Here is a 16,339-nt window from a genome sequence, read left to right as displayed (position 1 = left end):
ATATACCTATGTATCCACTAGTAAATTATCATTATTACTGTTGTCGCGGGATTGTGTGTATTACAGTATTTACCGCAGTTGCCTTTTATTTTTGCCTGCCTCTCGGTGTCTTTCTTTGCCTTGGTCATGTTGTGCTGACATTCCTTTTATTGTGTATTACCTTTCACTTCACCAGAATTAATATGTGTCTACTACCTAGTTATGGATTCTCCCTTTTTCTCCCTTGCATCCCTTATAACCATCAAAGCATGTTTCTCTGTGTGTAAATACATTCCAAACTTTTTGAAATAGTGGTCTCATACAATATTTGTCCTTTCGTGGTTGACTTACTTCACTCAGCATAATGTCCTCCTCCAGATTCATCCATGTTGTGCGGTGTTTCATGGATTCATCATTTTTCTTTAGTGTTGTGTAGTATTCCATCATGTGCAGGTACTACAGTTTATCCTTTTATTTGTTGATGGGCACTTAGGTTGTTTCCACCTTTTTGCTATTGTGAATAATGCTGGATTGAACATGTGTGCGCATATGTCTATTCTTGATGGCTGTTATTTCTCTAGGATATATACGTGGAAATGGGATTTCTGGATCATATGGTATTTCTATTTCTAGCTTTTTAAGGAAGCACCATATCATTTTCCATAGTGGTTGTACCATTTTACATTCCCACCAGCAGTGTATAAGAGTTTCAGTCTGTCCACAACCTTGCCAGCGTTTGTTTTTTTTTTTTTTTTTTTGATCAGTGCCATTATTGCCAGGGTGAGATGGTATCTCACTGTAGTTTTGATTTGCATCTCTGTAATGGCTAATAATTGGGAGCCTCTCTTCATGTGTTAGCCACCCGAACATCTTCCGTTCATGTCCTTTGCCCATTTTTGAATTGGATTATTTGTCTTTTTGTTGTTAAGGTGTTGAAGTTTCCTATAAATTTAGACATGAGACCCTTGTCAGATACGTCGTGACTGACCAAAATTTTTTCCCAGTCTGTAGGTTCTCTTTTTACTCTTTTGAAGAAGGCTTTTGATGAGTGTAAGTTTTTAATTTTAAGGAGGTCCCAGTTATCTAGTTTATTTTCTGCTGTTTGTGCATTTCAAATATCTTTTAATATATATAGCTGGGTAGTTGATTGATAGGCATAGTTTCTGGCCCAACTCTCAGTGTCTAGAAGGTTTTCCTTTAATGTCTCTCTGCCGTATTGAGGGGGATTTTCTTCTATCTCACCGCCTGGCTTGCTGACTTGTTGATCAGATGAATGTCGTTAAGTCTATACTTCTAAGGATGAAATCTGCCTCCATGACTCCTTCACCCTGCCTCTTATCCCATTGTTTTCTGACTGTTGTAGCCTCTAACTCAGTGTAGAGAAGGATTTTAAAGATGTTATAGGGAAGGGCATTCTGGATTCCCCAGAAAAAGGGAATGTTGTCTAGGTATATTTACTTTTCTCCCTCCTTTCTTTCTATCCTTCCTTTCTTACATGTTGACCTCATAGGCAGAGGGAATTCCTCCATGATTCTAAAAAATGTCAACCTAAAGATAGTCCTGTGGCACAGTGGTTAAGAGCTTGGCTGTTAACCAAAAGGTGGGCAGTTCGAATCCACCAGCTGCACCTTGGAAACCCTGTGGGGCAGTTCTACTCTGTTCTGTAGGCTCGCTGTGAGTCAGAATTGACTCAACGGCAGTGGATGGGCTAAGAAGTTTTTTTCATTTACTGAAACTACATGGGTATTTCATTTAAAAATTGAAAGATACCTGCATGAATAGTTAGATGCCATTTTATTGGAAACTAAGAAATATTTCTATTCCATTGATTATAAAATGCCTAACTCATTATTTTCGGTGGCATACTTTAACACTCAGAACTATATAATGATCTGATATGCTTTTAGAATGGCCTAAGAATGATAAAGGAGCCCTGGTGGTGCAACTAGTTAAGCGCTGAGCTGCTGGCCGGATGGTTGGCAGTTCGAAACCACCCAACAGCTTCACAGGAGAAGACCTGGTGATCTGCTCCTGTAAAGATTACAGCCTAGGAAACCCTGTCGCATGGGGCTGTTATAGGCTGAAAACCTACTTGATGGCCCCTAACAACAGCAACAAAGATAAACCGGTAAACTGGAATGGCTTTCCTACTGTATTCTTTCAGGCCACTATTGGTCACCGTGGTTCCTGAGAATTACCAGATTTTTTTTTGTTAATCCATGTTATTTCTAACAGTTTTGCTTTTTGTGATCTATTTTGTTTAAGGAAGCATGTACATGTGAAAACACAGTCCAAAGAATAAGCTGAAATCATGAAACTTAGTTTCATGTAAGATATATTTTGGGAATGTGATGTATTATCTATCTGGGATATATGTGTAATATCTATCATATAAAATGATTTACTGATATTGTTTAAAACTGGATAAATTATATTGAGGACTCCTTTTTAAAGGTGCTGTCAATGCTGAAACATTCACTGCTTTTCTACAAGCGACCCAGAGCCATGGAGATGTTGAAAGTCTACTTCTTATTTTCTTTGCAATTCCTGGTGAAAGAGGTAGGATTGTGCCTTGACTGTTCGTTCTATGTGATTATTACTCTGGGGATTTCTTGACATGTCAACCAACTGAATTCTTTACAAGCTATATGCAGTGGTTAGTGTTACTTGTCGTTGATATAACTGTCAAATAAGGACAGATAAATTTGACCAATTACTCTTGTATTAAGTAGTATTTTCCTGGTAAACAACTTAATGTTGCTTATGAATTTAAATGCATAGTAGGTTGAATCAAACCAAATATTTGATTTTGTTTTTTAGGGCTATTTAGATCAAAACGGTAAACCGATGAGGTTTGCAGGACTCGTATCATGTTTGCGTGGCCATGAACCTTCTAATTTTGTCTTCGTCAGTTTTCTTGAGAGAGGTCTTTTCCATAACCTCTGTCAGCCATCCAGGAAAGGTAAGCTTGTGGTTTCTTGAGGTTTTACATAAGTAGTCCAGAAATAGCAACATACTTGTAAAACAACAAACGCCTCAGAAATCTTTTTTTTTTTTAAACAAAGAAATATTAAGTAAATGTTCAGATTTACAGATGCCAAAAAAATTAGAAAATGGATGTCAACTTATTTTTATTCTAATAGAGATCATTTGGGAAATATTTGTATATCATCTAATTAATTAAGAATATTTGCAGAATCTAGAGTAGGGAAGTATATACAGACCAAAGTTTATTAGTAGGAGGGTTAGGGAAAGGAGGACTCTTTGCTTAGGGGACACTGAGCTTCTGCTAAGGGTCATGGAATATAATGATGCTGTGGGGGGAGTGTCTGACCTCCTCTAACTTCACAAAAGTGTAGGAGAATCAAGATCAACAGCCCAAGGCTGATTCCTGTAAGGTGGAGGTCAGACATGCCTCCTCTGTCCACCATCTTTACCAAATCTGGTACCAACAGTCCCTCCCGTGGCACTCTCTACTTCTCTGCTGGGTTTGATAATTCATTGCAGTGGCCAAACAGAACTCACAGACAATACTCATGATTTTGGGGTTTATTAGGGAAGTAATAGTTACAGTTCAGGCTCAGGAATGCTCGGGATACAGTTCTTCTATCAGGACAGCCTCTTCCCAGCTATGCTCTCTAGTGCATCTCTCCCTGGCCTCAGGCCTCTGCCCAAAGACACTTTCTCTCTCTGTGGGCCGGGAAGCCCACTACGCCATCTTCTGTTGCCAGGTCTCTGCTGCTGGGTCTCGCTGCCTTCAGTGTTACAGCTCACTCTGGCTCCTGGTTCTAGAAGCTTTTTAGTGCAGCGATCCTGGGTCCAAAGGCCATGCTGGCTCCTGGCTGTTCTTCCTTGGTGGTGGTGGTATTCTTTCTTTTCTGCCTCTGAGGTGGCTCATTTCAAGCCCAACAGGATGGCAAAATTAACCAATCCCTTTGGTGGGCACAATTACCCTATTACACAATCCTGCCCAGTCACTTGGGTGAGAGTTACGAGACCATGGCTACAAAGGCCACACAAAATTGATCAATGGCACAGAATGGAAAAATCTGGAAATGGATAATGGTGATGGTTGCACAACATGATGGACACAATTAATGCCACTGAAGTGTACGTGTAAAAAATGTTCATATGGCAAATGTGATGTTACATATATATTTACCACAATTAAAAAAAAAAGGAATATTTGCAGAAGAGGAAGTAGAGACTCAGAGAAATTGAGTAGCTTTCCCAAGGTCCTTCAATTTCAGTAAGTGTCAGGGCCCACTTAAAACTAGCCATGTCCTAAGGACTATATGGTACAGCACCTGTGTGTTATGAAGAGCAGAGAGTAAGTCAAGATGACCAGAACCTAGAGCTAGTTTTGGGAAGTATTAGTGGGTAAGGTTTAGAATTTAATTATGAGATGGATTTTGAAATGCCCTAAGTGCCAGGCCAGGGAAACTGTATTTTATTTATTAGGCATTGAAAAACCATCAGGAATTTTTGAGTGGAGGAGAGACACGATCATAGTCATGCCCTGGAAAGATTGATCATCCTCAAGGATGGCCTGAAGCCAGGAAAGTCCAGGTCAAGAAACCAGTTCTTAGGCAACCTGGGGGTAGGAACTCAGGTAAGGGTAGCAAGAGTGGAAAAGAAGATACAGAATGTGAAGCTGCCCGGATTTACTAAAAATAAATATATACGTAGCATGGCAGGTAGAGCCGATTTCTTAGGTATTCATTTACTAGAAATATTTACCTTCCATGAAAGGAAATACAATATAAAAAAAGTAAGGAGAAAATACATGCAATCACCACTGTTCTCTTTTATAATAATACTCTTTATTTGGTTATGCTCAAAAGGATTTCCTCAGCATGTGATGGAGAATTTAATGTTAGTATTGGCCAATTTGTTTGGAAGAAAATATATTCCAGCAAAATCCCAAAATGCTAATTCCACGTTTTTTCAACCAAAGGTAAGGTTTATAACACCTATAATTATATAATAAAGATGGTTATTAAATATATACGCCTGGAAGAGATTCAGCGGCTGTAGGGTTGTATTAATATAAGCTATTCCATTCATGTTCTATAATGTTCAGCTGGCTGTTCTATAATCAGAACTCTGTTGAATATTTAATTCAAATAGCTTCCTTTACTAATCTAGCAAATGATTAATGTCTTAAGCTTTGCATTTCATTGGAGCTCATTACAGCATTCAGTGGCAATAGAAGTAGACAGCCTTTTCAATAAAACCATAGTCCCATAGCTAGGTCTGTAGTTACACCTATGGGAAGGGATGCAGGGAAGGGACTTAGATCATGAGCTCAGATATTCTCTTGAGAAGTTACAGGGGTGGTCACCTAAGAAAGAATTCCCTAACAAGAGGGTTATTCAAGGGACTATAAGCAGGAAAATGATCTTCTAACTTTGCTTGCCACATTTTATTTGGTCCTAATTCTTTCTTAAAAATAAACAAAGAAGTCCTACAAAAATGACAGACCAGCAAATTAAAAAAACAAAACAAGAAAACCTGAGAATGTAGATAAAGCTACTTCCTATCAGACAACCCTAGTGAATAAATGACCAAAAGGGGATTTGTGCTAATCTATGCTTTCCAACCCCATAATGCTCAGGCACAGAGCTGTTCTACCACTGGATATACTTCCAGACCTGCTGACCCAACTTTAGTACTGACACGTCTCCATTCTACAGACCACTGAAAAACGCCAGGATCTTTGGTCTTAAAAATAAAGAAACCGTAGAAATCAATGCAATTAACATGATTCTCAGTTGGGTCTGCTCTTGCTTTGCTATAAAAGAGATTATCAAATGCTAGAGAGATGATAGAGGCATACAACCATTAGCCATCCTGGGATTATCGGAAAGAGCTAAAGAGAATTGCAAAGGGGGCGGATTTTTTTATTTTTCAAAACTGATTTAGTAATTACCTAATGCTCTCTCTGTGTGACATGTAAAAGTCCACTCATGCAGCACTCATGCTAAGTGTCCCTTGCTTTTGGAATAACAGCTCTAAATTATTTCATGAACAAAGAATTATTGAGCAATCACTACGTGAAAACTGTCATAGAAAAATCAAAGAGTTAGGAGACATAGTTGCTGCTTGCAAAGAGCTTGCTCTCCAGCTGGGACCAGGTGACATGCTCCTGGGAAGAGAGAGCTCAGGGCACAGGGTGTGTACGATAAGGAGCAGACGTGCCCTAGCCTGATGCCCAACAGCAGGTACAATGGGAGGCCTATGGAAGGTGGAGCAGTAAATATTTGCAGAATGACTGAGTGACGACCTCATCACGTTGCCCTTCCTGCAGAGTCACCTTCCTTGACCTGTTGTTTGCTCTGAGTCCATCCACAGATGGTAAGACTCTCGTAAAAAACAGCCCTGTGAAAACTGTCACACTGTCAATTGTAAGGAATTGGTTAGGGACATTATATCCACACGTTGTGCTGCTTATAAGAACATCTCTGAGAAATTCCTATCTGGTGCTAGTGCTGAGAAAAAACAGTTGCCATGGAGTTGACTCCAAATCATGGTGGCCCCTTGTACGTCAGAACAGAACTGTGCTCCATAGGGTTTTCAATGGCTGATTTTTCAAAGTAGATCACCAGGCTTTTCTTCTGAGGTGCCTCTGGGTAGACGTGAGCCTCTGCCCTCTCAGTTAGCGCCTGAGCACCTTACCCATTTGCACCATGAGTAGGCGTGTACCTCAAGGACACTGTGAAATGTGTAAATGGTCAGGTTTTCTTTTCACACTTGCTGCTAGGAACCTTGAAGTATGTGTGGCCCATTCTAGGCTCTCTTCATTGTTTCCCTTTTTTTTAACCTCATTTTAACTCATATTATCTTATTGTATTAATTTCACCCTTATAAAGTACCTTAATTCTTGGAAGAGTGCAGAGAATGAATAAATTAAAGAAACTAACAAACAAATATTAGAAGTATAAATTGTAATAGAAGGAAACTGAGGACATTCCTAATGTCACAGCCTTGTACCCCATGCTGTTTAACCTTACTAAATGCAGAAAGACTTCATTTTAATGTATGCAATTGGGGAACTGACCCAGCTCGCAATACCAGCTGCTTCTCTACCTGCTACCTGTGTGACTTAGACCAAATTTACCTCCACCAGGCTTAGTTCCCTCATCTATAAAATGTGAATGGAAATGCTGATTTCATAGGGTTGTTCTACAGATTAAGTGAACTAACCTGTATGCGTGCTTGGCACAGCGTGGTGCTGGCACATAACAAGAACTCAGTAAGTAACTGATGTCCACTATCGCTACACTGGAGGCCTGGTGGCTCAGTGGTTAAGAGCTTGGCTGCTAACCAAAAGATCAGCAGTTCAAATCCACCAGGCACTCTTTGGAAACCCTATGGGGGGCTGTGAGTTGGGATTGACTTCACGGCACCAGGTTTGGTTTTTGGTGTTCTTGTTACTACACTAAGGAGCCCTGGTGGTGCAGTTGTTAAACACTCGGTTACTAACTGAAAGGTTAGCCGTTGGAACCCACCAGCTGTTCAGTGGGAGAAAGATGTGTCGGTCTGCTTCTGTAAACATTTACAGCCTGGGAAACCCTATGGGGCAGTTCTACTGTGTCCTGTAGGGTCGCTAGGAGTCAGAATCGAATCCACAGCCATGGATTACTTCCCTAACTTGTTGGCTGCTCTCTAAATATGCCCCTTGAGTAAATTGTGAAATAAACACAAGGTTAAGATCAGTTTAAGGCATGCATCTCTTCAAATGGCAGTTTTTATTGAGAGGCAAGATTCTTGCATTTATAAATATTGGCTGAAATGAAAAAGAAATTCTACCTTGATCTCACAATGACTAGACTAAGCGGTAACTTTAATGAGGGAACATGAATCTAGAGAATTAAGCTGCAACCTTTTCCCCAAGTGGTTTGATTCTGTTAATGAAGGTAAAGAGGCCTTTCTGAAAAGTCTTTTGCCCGCAGGTGTTCCTTGATGAACTTCCAGAGGAGTTTAAAGCTGCTTTGCAGGAGTATAATTTGAACGTGGCAAAGGACTTTGCTTCCTTCCTGCTGATTTCTTCCAAGCTGGTGAACATGAAAAAGGAATATCAACTCCCCTTGTCAAGAATCAGTAAGCACACTTGAGTTCCACTCTGGGCAACTTAATAAATATCCCTGCCTAACAATCTCGGATGCTTCAAACCCAGTAAAAGGAGCTCACTGCAGAGCAGTTGTATTAACCTGGGCATTTTTTTTTTTCTATTAATTTTTTTTTTTTATTAACTTTTATTGAGCTTCAAGTGAACGTTTACAAATCAAGTCAGACTGTCACATATAAGTTTATATACACCTTACTCCGTACTCCCACTTGCTCTCCCCCTAATGAGTCAGCCCTTCCAGTCTCTCCTTTCGTGACAATTTTGCCAGCTTCCAACTCTCTCTATCCTCCCATCCCCCCTCCAGACAGGAGATGCCAACACCGTCTCAAGTGTCCACCTGATATAATTAGCTCACTCTTCATCAGCATCTCTCTCCTACCCACTGTCCAGTCCCTTTCATGTCTGATGAGTTGTCTTTGGGAATGGTTCCTGTCCTGTGCCAACAGAAGGTTTGGGGACCATGACCGCTGGGATTCCTCTAGTCTCAGTCAGACCATTAAGTCTGGTCTTTTTGTGAGAATTTGGGGTCTGTATCCCACTGATCTCCTGCTCCCTTAGGGGTTCTCTGTTGTGCTCCCTGTCAGGGCACTCATCAGTTCTGGTCGGGCACCAACTAGTTCTTCTGGTCTCAGGATGATGTAGGTCTCTGGTTCATGTGGCCCTTTCTGTTTCTTGGGCTCTTAGTTATCGTGTGACCTTGGTGTTCTTCATTCTTCTTTGATGCAGGTGGGTTGAGACCAATTGATGCATCTTAGATGGCCGCTTGTTAGCATTTAAGACCCCAGACACCACATTTCAAAGTGGGATGCAGAATGTTTTCATAATAGAATTATTTTGCCAATTGACTTAGAAGTCCCCTTAAACCATGGTCCCCAAACCCCCGCCCTTGCTCTGCTGACCCTTGAAGCATTCAGTTTATCCCAGAAACTTCTTTGCTTTTGGTCCAGTCCAGTTGAGCTGACCTTCCATGTATTGAGTATTGTCCTTCCCTTCACCTAAAGCAGTTCTTATCTACTAATTAATCAGTAAAAAACCCTTTCGCACCCTCCCTCCCTCCCCCCCATAACCACAAAAGTATGCGTTCTTCTCAGTTCATACTATTTCTCAAGATCTTATACTAGTGGTCTTATACAATATTTGTCCTTTTGCCTCTGACTAATTTCGCTCAGCATAATGCCTTCCAGGTTCCTCCATGTTATGAAATGTTTCACAGATTCGTCACTGTTCTTTATCGATGCGTAGTATTCCATTGTGTGAATATACCACAATTTATTTACCCATTCATCCGTTGATGGACACCTTGATTGCGTCCAGCTTTTTGCTATTGTAAACAGAGCTGCAATAAACATGGGTGTGCATATATCTGTTTGTGTGAAGGCTCTTGTATCTCTAGGGTATATTCCGAGGAGTGGGATTTCTGGGTTGTATGGTAGTTCTATTTCTAACTGTTTAAGATAACGCCAGATAGATTTCCAAAGTGGTTGTATCATTTTACATTCCCACGAGCAGTGTATAAGAGTTCCAATCTCTCCGCAGCCTCTCCAACATTTATTATTTTGTGTTCTTTGGATTAATGCCAGCCTTGTTGGAGTGAGATGGAATCTCATCGTAGTTTTAATTTGCATTTCTCTAATGGCTAATGATCGGGAGCATTTTCTCATGTATCTGTTAGCTGCCCGAATATCTTCTTTAGTGAAGTGTGTGTTCATATCCTTTGCCCACTTCTTGATTGGGTTGTTTGTCTTTTTGTGCTTGAGTTTTGACAGAATCATATAGATTTTAGAGATCAGGCGCTGGTCTGAGATGTCATAGCTGAAAATTCTTTCCCAGTCTGTAGGTGGTCTTTTTACTCTTTTGGTGAAGTCTTCAGATGAGCATAGGTCTTTGATTTTTAGGAGCTCCCAGTTATCTGGTTTCTCTTCGTCATTTTTGGTAATGTTTTGTATTCTGTTTATGCCTTGTATTAGGGCTCCTAAGGTTGTCCCTATTTTTTCTTCCATGATCTTTATCGTTTCAGTCTTTATGTTTAGGTCTTTGATCCACTTGGAGTTAGTTTTTGTGCATGGTGTGAGGTATGGGTCCTGTTTCATTTTTTTGCCAATGGATATCCAGTTATGCCAGCACCATTTGTTAAAAAGACTATCTTTTCCCCAATTAACTGACACTGGGCCTTTGTCAAATATCAGCTGCTCATACGTGGATGGATTTATATCTGGGTTCTCAATTCTGTTCCACTGGTCTGTGTGTCTGTAGTTGTACCAGTACCAGGCTGTTTTGACTACTGTGGCTGTATAATAAGTTCTGAAATCAGGTAGAGTGAGGCCTCCCACTTTCTTCTTCTTTCTCAGTAATGCTTTGCTTATCCGAGGCTTCTTTCCCTTCCATATGAAGTTGGTGATTTGTTTCTCTATCACCTTAAAAAATGACATTGGAATTTGTATCGGAAGTGCATTGTATGTATAGATGGCTTTTGGTAGAATAGACATTTTTACTATGTTAAGTCTTCCTACCCATGAGCAAGGTATGTTTTTCCAGTTAAGTAGGTCTCTTTTAGTTTCTTGCACTAGTACTTTGTAGTTTTCTTTGTATAGGTCTTTTACATCTTTGGTAAGATTTATTCCTAAGTATTTTATCTTCTTCTTGGGGGCTACTGTGAATGGTATTGATTTGGTGATTTCCTCTTCGAGGTTCTTTTTGTTGATGTAGAGGAATCCAAGTGATTTTTGTGTGTTTATCTTATAACCTGAGACTCTGCCAAACTCTCCTATTAGTTTCGGTAGTTTTCTGGAGGATTCCTTGGGGTTTTCTGTGTATAAGATCATGTCATCTGCAAATAGAGATAATTTTACTTTCTCTTTGCCAATCTGGATGCCCTTTATTTCTTTGTCTAGCCTAATTGCCCTGGCTAGGACTTCTAGCATGATGTTCAATAAGAGCGGTGATAAAGGGCATCCTTGTCTGGTTCCCGTTCTCAAGGGAAATGCTTTCAGGCTCTCTCCATTTAGAGTGATACTGGCTGTTGGCTTTGCATAGACGCCCTTTATTATGTTGAGGAATTTTCCTTCAATTCCTATTTTGGTGAGAGTTTTTATCATAAATGGGTGTTGGACTTTGTCAAATGCCTTTTCTGCATCAATTGATAAGATCATGTGGTTTTTGTCTTTTGTTTTATTTATATGGTGGATTACATTAATGGTTTTTCTAATATTAAACCAACCTTGCATACCTGGTATAAATCCCACTTGGTCGTGGTGGATTATTTTTTTGATATGTTGTTGAATTCTATTGGCTAGGATTTTGTTGAGGATTTTTGCATCTGTGTTCATGAGGGATATAGGTCTGTAATTTTTTTTTTTTGTGATGTCTTTACTTGGTTTTGGTATCAGGGATATGGTGGCTTCATAGAATGAGTTGGGTAGTATTCCGTCATTTTCTATGCTTTGAAATACCCTTAGTAGTAGTGGTATTAACTCTTCTCTGAAAGTTTGGTAGAGCTCTGCAGTGAAGCCGTCCGGGCCAGGGCTTTTTTTTGTTGGGAGTTTTTTGATTACCGTTTCAATCTCTTTTTTTGTTATGGGTCTGTTTAGTTGTTCTACTTCTGATTGTGTTAGTTTAGGTAGGTAGTGTTTTTCCAGGAATTCATCCATTTCTTCTAGGTTTGCAAATTTGTTAGAGTACAATTTTTCGTAATAATCTGATATGATTCTTTTAATTTCAGTTGGGTCTGTTGTGATGTGACCCTTCTCGTTTCTTATTCGGGTTATTTGTTTCCTTTCCTGTATTTCTTTAGTCAGTCTAGCCAGTGGTTTATCAATTTTGTTAATTTTTTCAAAGAACCAGCTTTTGGCTTTGTCAATTCTTTCAATTGTTTTTCTGTTCTCTAACTCATTTAGTTCAGCTCTAATTTTTATTATTTGTCTTCTTCTGGTGCCTGATGGGTTCTTTTGTGGCTCACTTTCTATTTGTTCAAGTTGTAGGGACAGTTCTCTGATTTTGGCTCCTTCTTCTTTTTGTATGTGTGCATTTATCGATATAAATTGGCCTCTGAGCACTGCTTTTGCTGTGTCCCAGAGGTTTTGATAGGAAGTATTTTCATTCTCGTTGCATTCTATGAATTTCCTTATTCCCTCCTTAATGTCTTCTATAACCCAGTCTTTTTTCAGGAGGGTATTGTTCAGTTTCCAAGTGTTTGATTTCTTTTCCCTTGTTTTTCTGTTATTGATCTCTAGTTTTATAGCCTTGTGGTCTGAGAAGATGCTTTGTAATATTTCGATGTTTTGGATTCTGCAAAGGTTTGTCTTATGACCTAATATGTGGTCTATTCTAGAGAATGTTCCATGTGTGCTAGAAAAAAAAGTATACTTTGCAGCAGTTGGATGGAAAGTTCTGTATGTCAGTGAGGTCAAGTTGGTTGATTGTTGTAATTAGGTCTTCCGTGTCTCTGTTGAGGTTCTTACTGGATGTCCTGTCCTTCTCCGAAAGTGGTGTGTTGAAGTCTCCTACTATAATTTTTTTACTATAATTGTGGAGGTGTCTATCTCACTTTTCAGTTCTGTTAAAATTTGATTTATGTATCTTGCAGCCCTGTCATTGGGTGCATAAATATTTAATATGGTTATGTCTTCCTGATCAATTGTCCCTTTTATCATTATGTAGTGTCCTTCTTTATCCTTTGTGGTGGATTTAAGTCTAAAGTCTATTTTGTCAGAAATTAATATTGCTACTCCTCTTCTTTTTTGCTTATTGTTTGCTTGATATATTTTTTTTCCATCCTTTGAGTTTTAGTTTGTTTGTGTCTCTAAGTCTAAGGTGTGTCTCTTTTAGGCAGCGTATAGATGGATCGTGTTTCTTTATCCAGTCCGAGACTCTCTGTCTCTTTATGGGTTCATTTAGTCCATTTACATTCAGCATAATTATAGATAAATAAGTGTTTACTGTTGTCATTTTGATGCCTTTTTATGTGTGTTGTTGACAATTTCATTTTTCACTTACTTTTTTGTGCTGAGATGTTTTTCTTTGTAAATTGTGTGTTCCTCATTTTCATAGTATTTGACTTTATGTTTGTTGAGTTGTTACGTTTTTCTTGGTTTTTATTTTGAGTTATGGAGTTGTTATACCTCTTTGTGGTTACCTTAATATTTACCCCTATTTTTCTAAGTAAAAACCTAACTTGTATTCTCCTATATCGCCTTGCATCCCTCTCCATATGGCAGTTCTATGCCACCTGTATTTAGTCCCTCTTTTTGATTATTGTGATCTTTTACATATTGACTTCAATGATTCCCTGTTTTGAGCAATTTTTTTTTTTTTAATTAATCTTAATTTGTTTTTGTGATTTCCCTATTTGAGTTCATATCAGGGTGTTCTGTTCTGTGACCTTGTGTTGTGCTGGTATCTGATATTACTGGTTTTCTGACCAGTTTCCTTTAGTATTTCTTGTAGCTTTGGTTTGGTTTTTGCAAATTCTCTAAGCTTGTGTTTATCTGTAAATATCTTAATTTCGCCTTCATATTTCAGAGAGAGTTTGCTGGATATATGATCCTTGGCTGGCAGTTTTTTTGCTTCAGTGCTCTATATGTCATCTCATTGCCTTCTTGACTGCATGGTTTCTGCCGAGTAGTCTGAACTTATTGATTCTCCCTTGAAGGAGACCTTTCTTTTCTCCCTGGCTGCTTTTAAAATTTTCTCTTTATCTTTGGTTTTGGCAGGTTTGATGATAATATGTCTTGGTGTTTTTCTTGTTGGATCGATCTTAAATGGGGTTCGATGAGCATCTTGGATGGATATCCTTTCGTCTTTCATGATGTCAGGGAAGTTTTCTGTCAGCAGATCTTCAACTATTTTCTCTGTGTTTTCTGTCCTCCCTCCCTGTTCTGGGACTCCAATCACACGCAAGTTATCCTTCTTGATAGAGTCCCACATGATTCTTAGGGTTTCTTCGTTTTTTTAAATTCTTTGATCTGATTTTTTTTCAGCTATGTTGGTGTTAATTCCCTGGTCCTCCAGATTTCCCACTCTGCATTCTAATTGCTCGAGTCTGCTCCTCTGATTTCCTATTGCGTTGTCTAATTCTGTAGTTTTATTGTTAATCTTTTGGATTTCTGCATGCTGTCTCTCTATGGATTCTTGCAACTTATTAATTTTTCCACTATGTTCCTGAATAATCTTTTTGAGTTCTTCAACTGTTTTATCAGTGTGTTCCTTGGCTTTTTCTGCAGTTTGCCTTATTTCATTTCTGAGGTCATCCCTGATGTCTTGAAGCATTCTGTAAATTAGTTTTTTATATTCTGTATCTGATAATTCCAGGGTTGTATCTTCATTTGGGAAAGATTTTGATTCTTTTGTTTGGGGGGTTGTAGAAGCTGTCATGGTCTGCTTCTGGTTTGATATCGACTGCTGTTTTCGAGCCATCACTAAGATATTCTAGTGATTTATTCTGTATTTGCTCACTGAGTCTTATCCTGTTTTGTTTTCTTTCAATATACGTGGATGGGCTACTAGATTGTGCTGTCTTGTTTGTTGTAGCCCTTGACTTACTTATGACCTATTAATAGCTGGTTTGGGCTGTTGCCAGATACATGTGCCTGAGTCTATTCACTATTGTTCAGTGGAATCTGATTTTGGGTCAAGTGTGTGCTGCACCCTAACACCTATCTACCTCGAGAAGTAGTGGTAATAGTTGTGTGCACCAGATTCTGTTAGCAGCTGGGGTTCACACTCCGGGGGGGCAGGATGCTGACAGGCTTCCCCCAAGTGTCAGTGAGGTAGGTGTGTCTCTATTCCTAAAGCACCTTGGTGGGAGGGCTCTGCAGCTGTACCTTAGGCCCCCAATGCAAGTACCTCTACAGATTGGTAGGTGTCACCCTCCTTAGACCCCTAAGGCAAGATTCTAGGTGGTCTGGGGGGAGCTTCAGCCCTCAGTTCCCTGTTGTGGGTCAGTTAGGGCTCTGTTGAATAAGCAGAGATATCAGACCTGGGAAACTTGTTTTTCCAGTAAATCCACCAGAAAAAATGCAGTCAGATCCCTATCAGAAATGCCTTTCCATTATAATAGGCACCTTGTTCCCTGTAGGGATGAAAGCCGAAGATATGGATCATATATGCTTGGCTGGAGCTGGTTCTGTGTTTTTAGTCCAATTAGGGAAGGATTTTTGGTCCCTGGGTTTTTTGTGGTTGCTTCTGTCAGGCGGGAAGAATGGGTTAGGAAAAGACCAAAAAAAAAAAGGGAAAAGCAAAGCCGCGGAGCCGGAGCCGTTCTCCCTCTGGCTCAGGAAATTCCAATGTTAATGAAGCTGCCTGGGAAGGGGAGGGAAGGGTTCAGAAAAACAGGAGAGAGTAGCACCCTGGAATATAGCCAAAGTTGCTTATCTTGCTTGGGACGACTATTTCATCTGAGATTCCCGAGAGGCGGGTCTCCTATGTGTGCTGGCTGTGTAGGGATTGCCCCCGAGCTTCTGGCCAGCTGAAGCCGCGGTCAGATCCTCCACTGCCAGTCCAAAGCCCAGTGTCAAGGTTCCCCTGCTGGGACGCTGCACTCCTGGCTCCAAAACCAGTCACTGCCTCCTGGGGACTTCTCCCACCAGCCGTGTTGCCATGCCGCCCATGCGGACTGGCTGGGCCCCCTCCTGGGATCAGTTCAGGGGGGTAGGGCTGTGCCCCATGTTTGCGCCATCACGAGATGTTGTGTTCAGCTCCCCTGCGCCCAGTCCTAAGCCCGGCGCCAAGGTTACCTGACTGGTACGCTGGCTCCAGGCTCCGAAAAGAGTCGCTGCTTCCCCGTAGTTGTTCGTTCTCCGTCTCTGTCACTCAGGTGAACTCTTTAAATCTGTGTTTGTTGTTCAGGGTTCGTAGATTGTCATGTATGTGATCGATTCTCTTGTTTTTCCGAGTCTTTGTTGCAAGAGGGATCCGAGGTAGCGTCTACCTAGTCAGCCATCTTGGCTCCTCTCCCTAACCTGGGCATTTTATCCTGGAAGAAGAAGTTAGCCGATCATACAGCGTGATGATACCTTCTGCTTCCCAAAGGAAGAAACTTAATAATTACTCACCTATTAACTGGACAATGGCAGAACAAATTTTAAGAAGTCATTCGCGAGCAACTTTGAATGAAGGTCACTTTTGTGTTGAGGCTATAAAATGGGACCAGAAAACATGGCAGACAGGGAGGAAATAGGCGTGGTTTCTGTTATTCTTTCGCCTGAGAGGCAGGGTAAGCTTAGTGGTTACAAG

At 40.2% G+C, this 16,339-nt stretch overlaps 1 protein-coding gene across 1 annotated transcript in view; it reads left to right on the top strand.

Annotated features, from left to right (window-relative positions):
* The window catches only part of LOC126065112 (probable ATP-dependent RNA helicase DDX60-like), a 146,456-nt gene that overhangs the window by 121,111 nt on the left and 9,006 nt on the right, over positions 1-16,339 (top strand). Inside the window, 4 exon segments of the mRNA XM_049864801.1 lie at positions 2,434-2,538; positions 2,800-2,941; positions 4,824-4,936; positions 7,935-8,082. Of these exon segments, the coding sequence (XP_049720758.1) occupies positions 2,434-2,538; positions 2,800-2,941; positions 4,824-4,936; positions 7,935-8,082 (508 nt within the window).

This window comes from Elephas maximus, chromosome 21 (genome assembly GCF_024166365.1).
Source record: "Elephas maximus indicus isolate mEleMax1 chromosome 21, mEleMax1 primary haplotype, whole genome shotgun sequence".
NCBI lineage: Eukaryota > Metazoa > Chordata > Mammalia > Proboscidea > Elephantidae > Elephas > Elephas maximus.
Note: the sequence above shows the minus strand (reverse complement) of the source record. Positions and strands in the feature narration are given on the sequence as shown.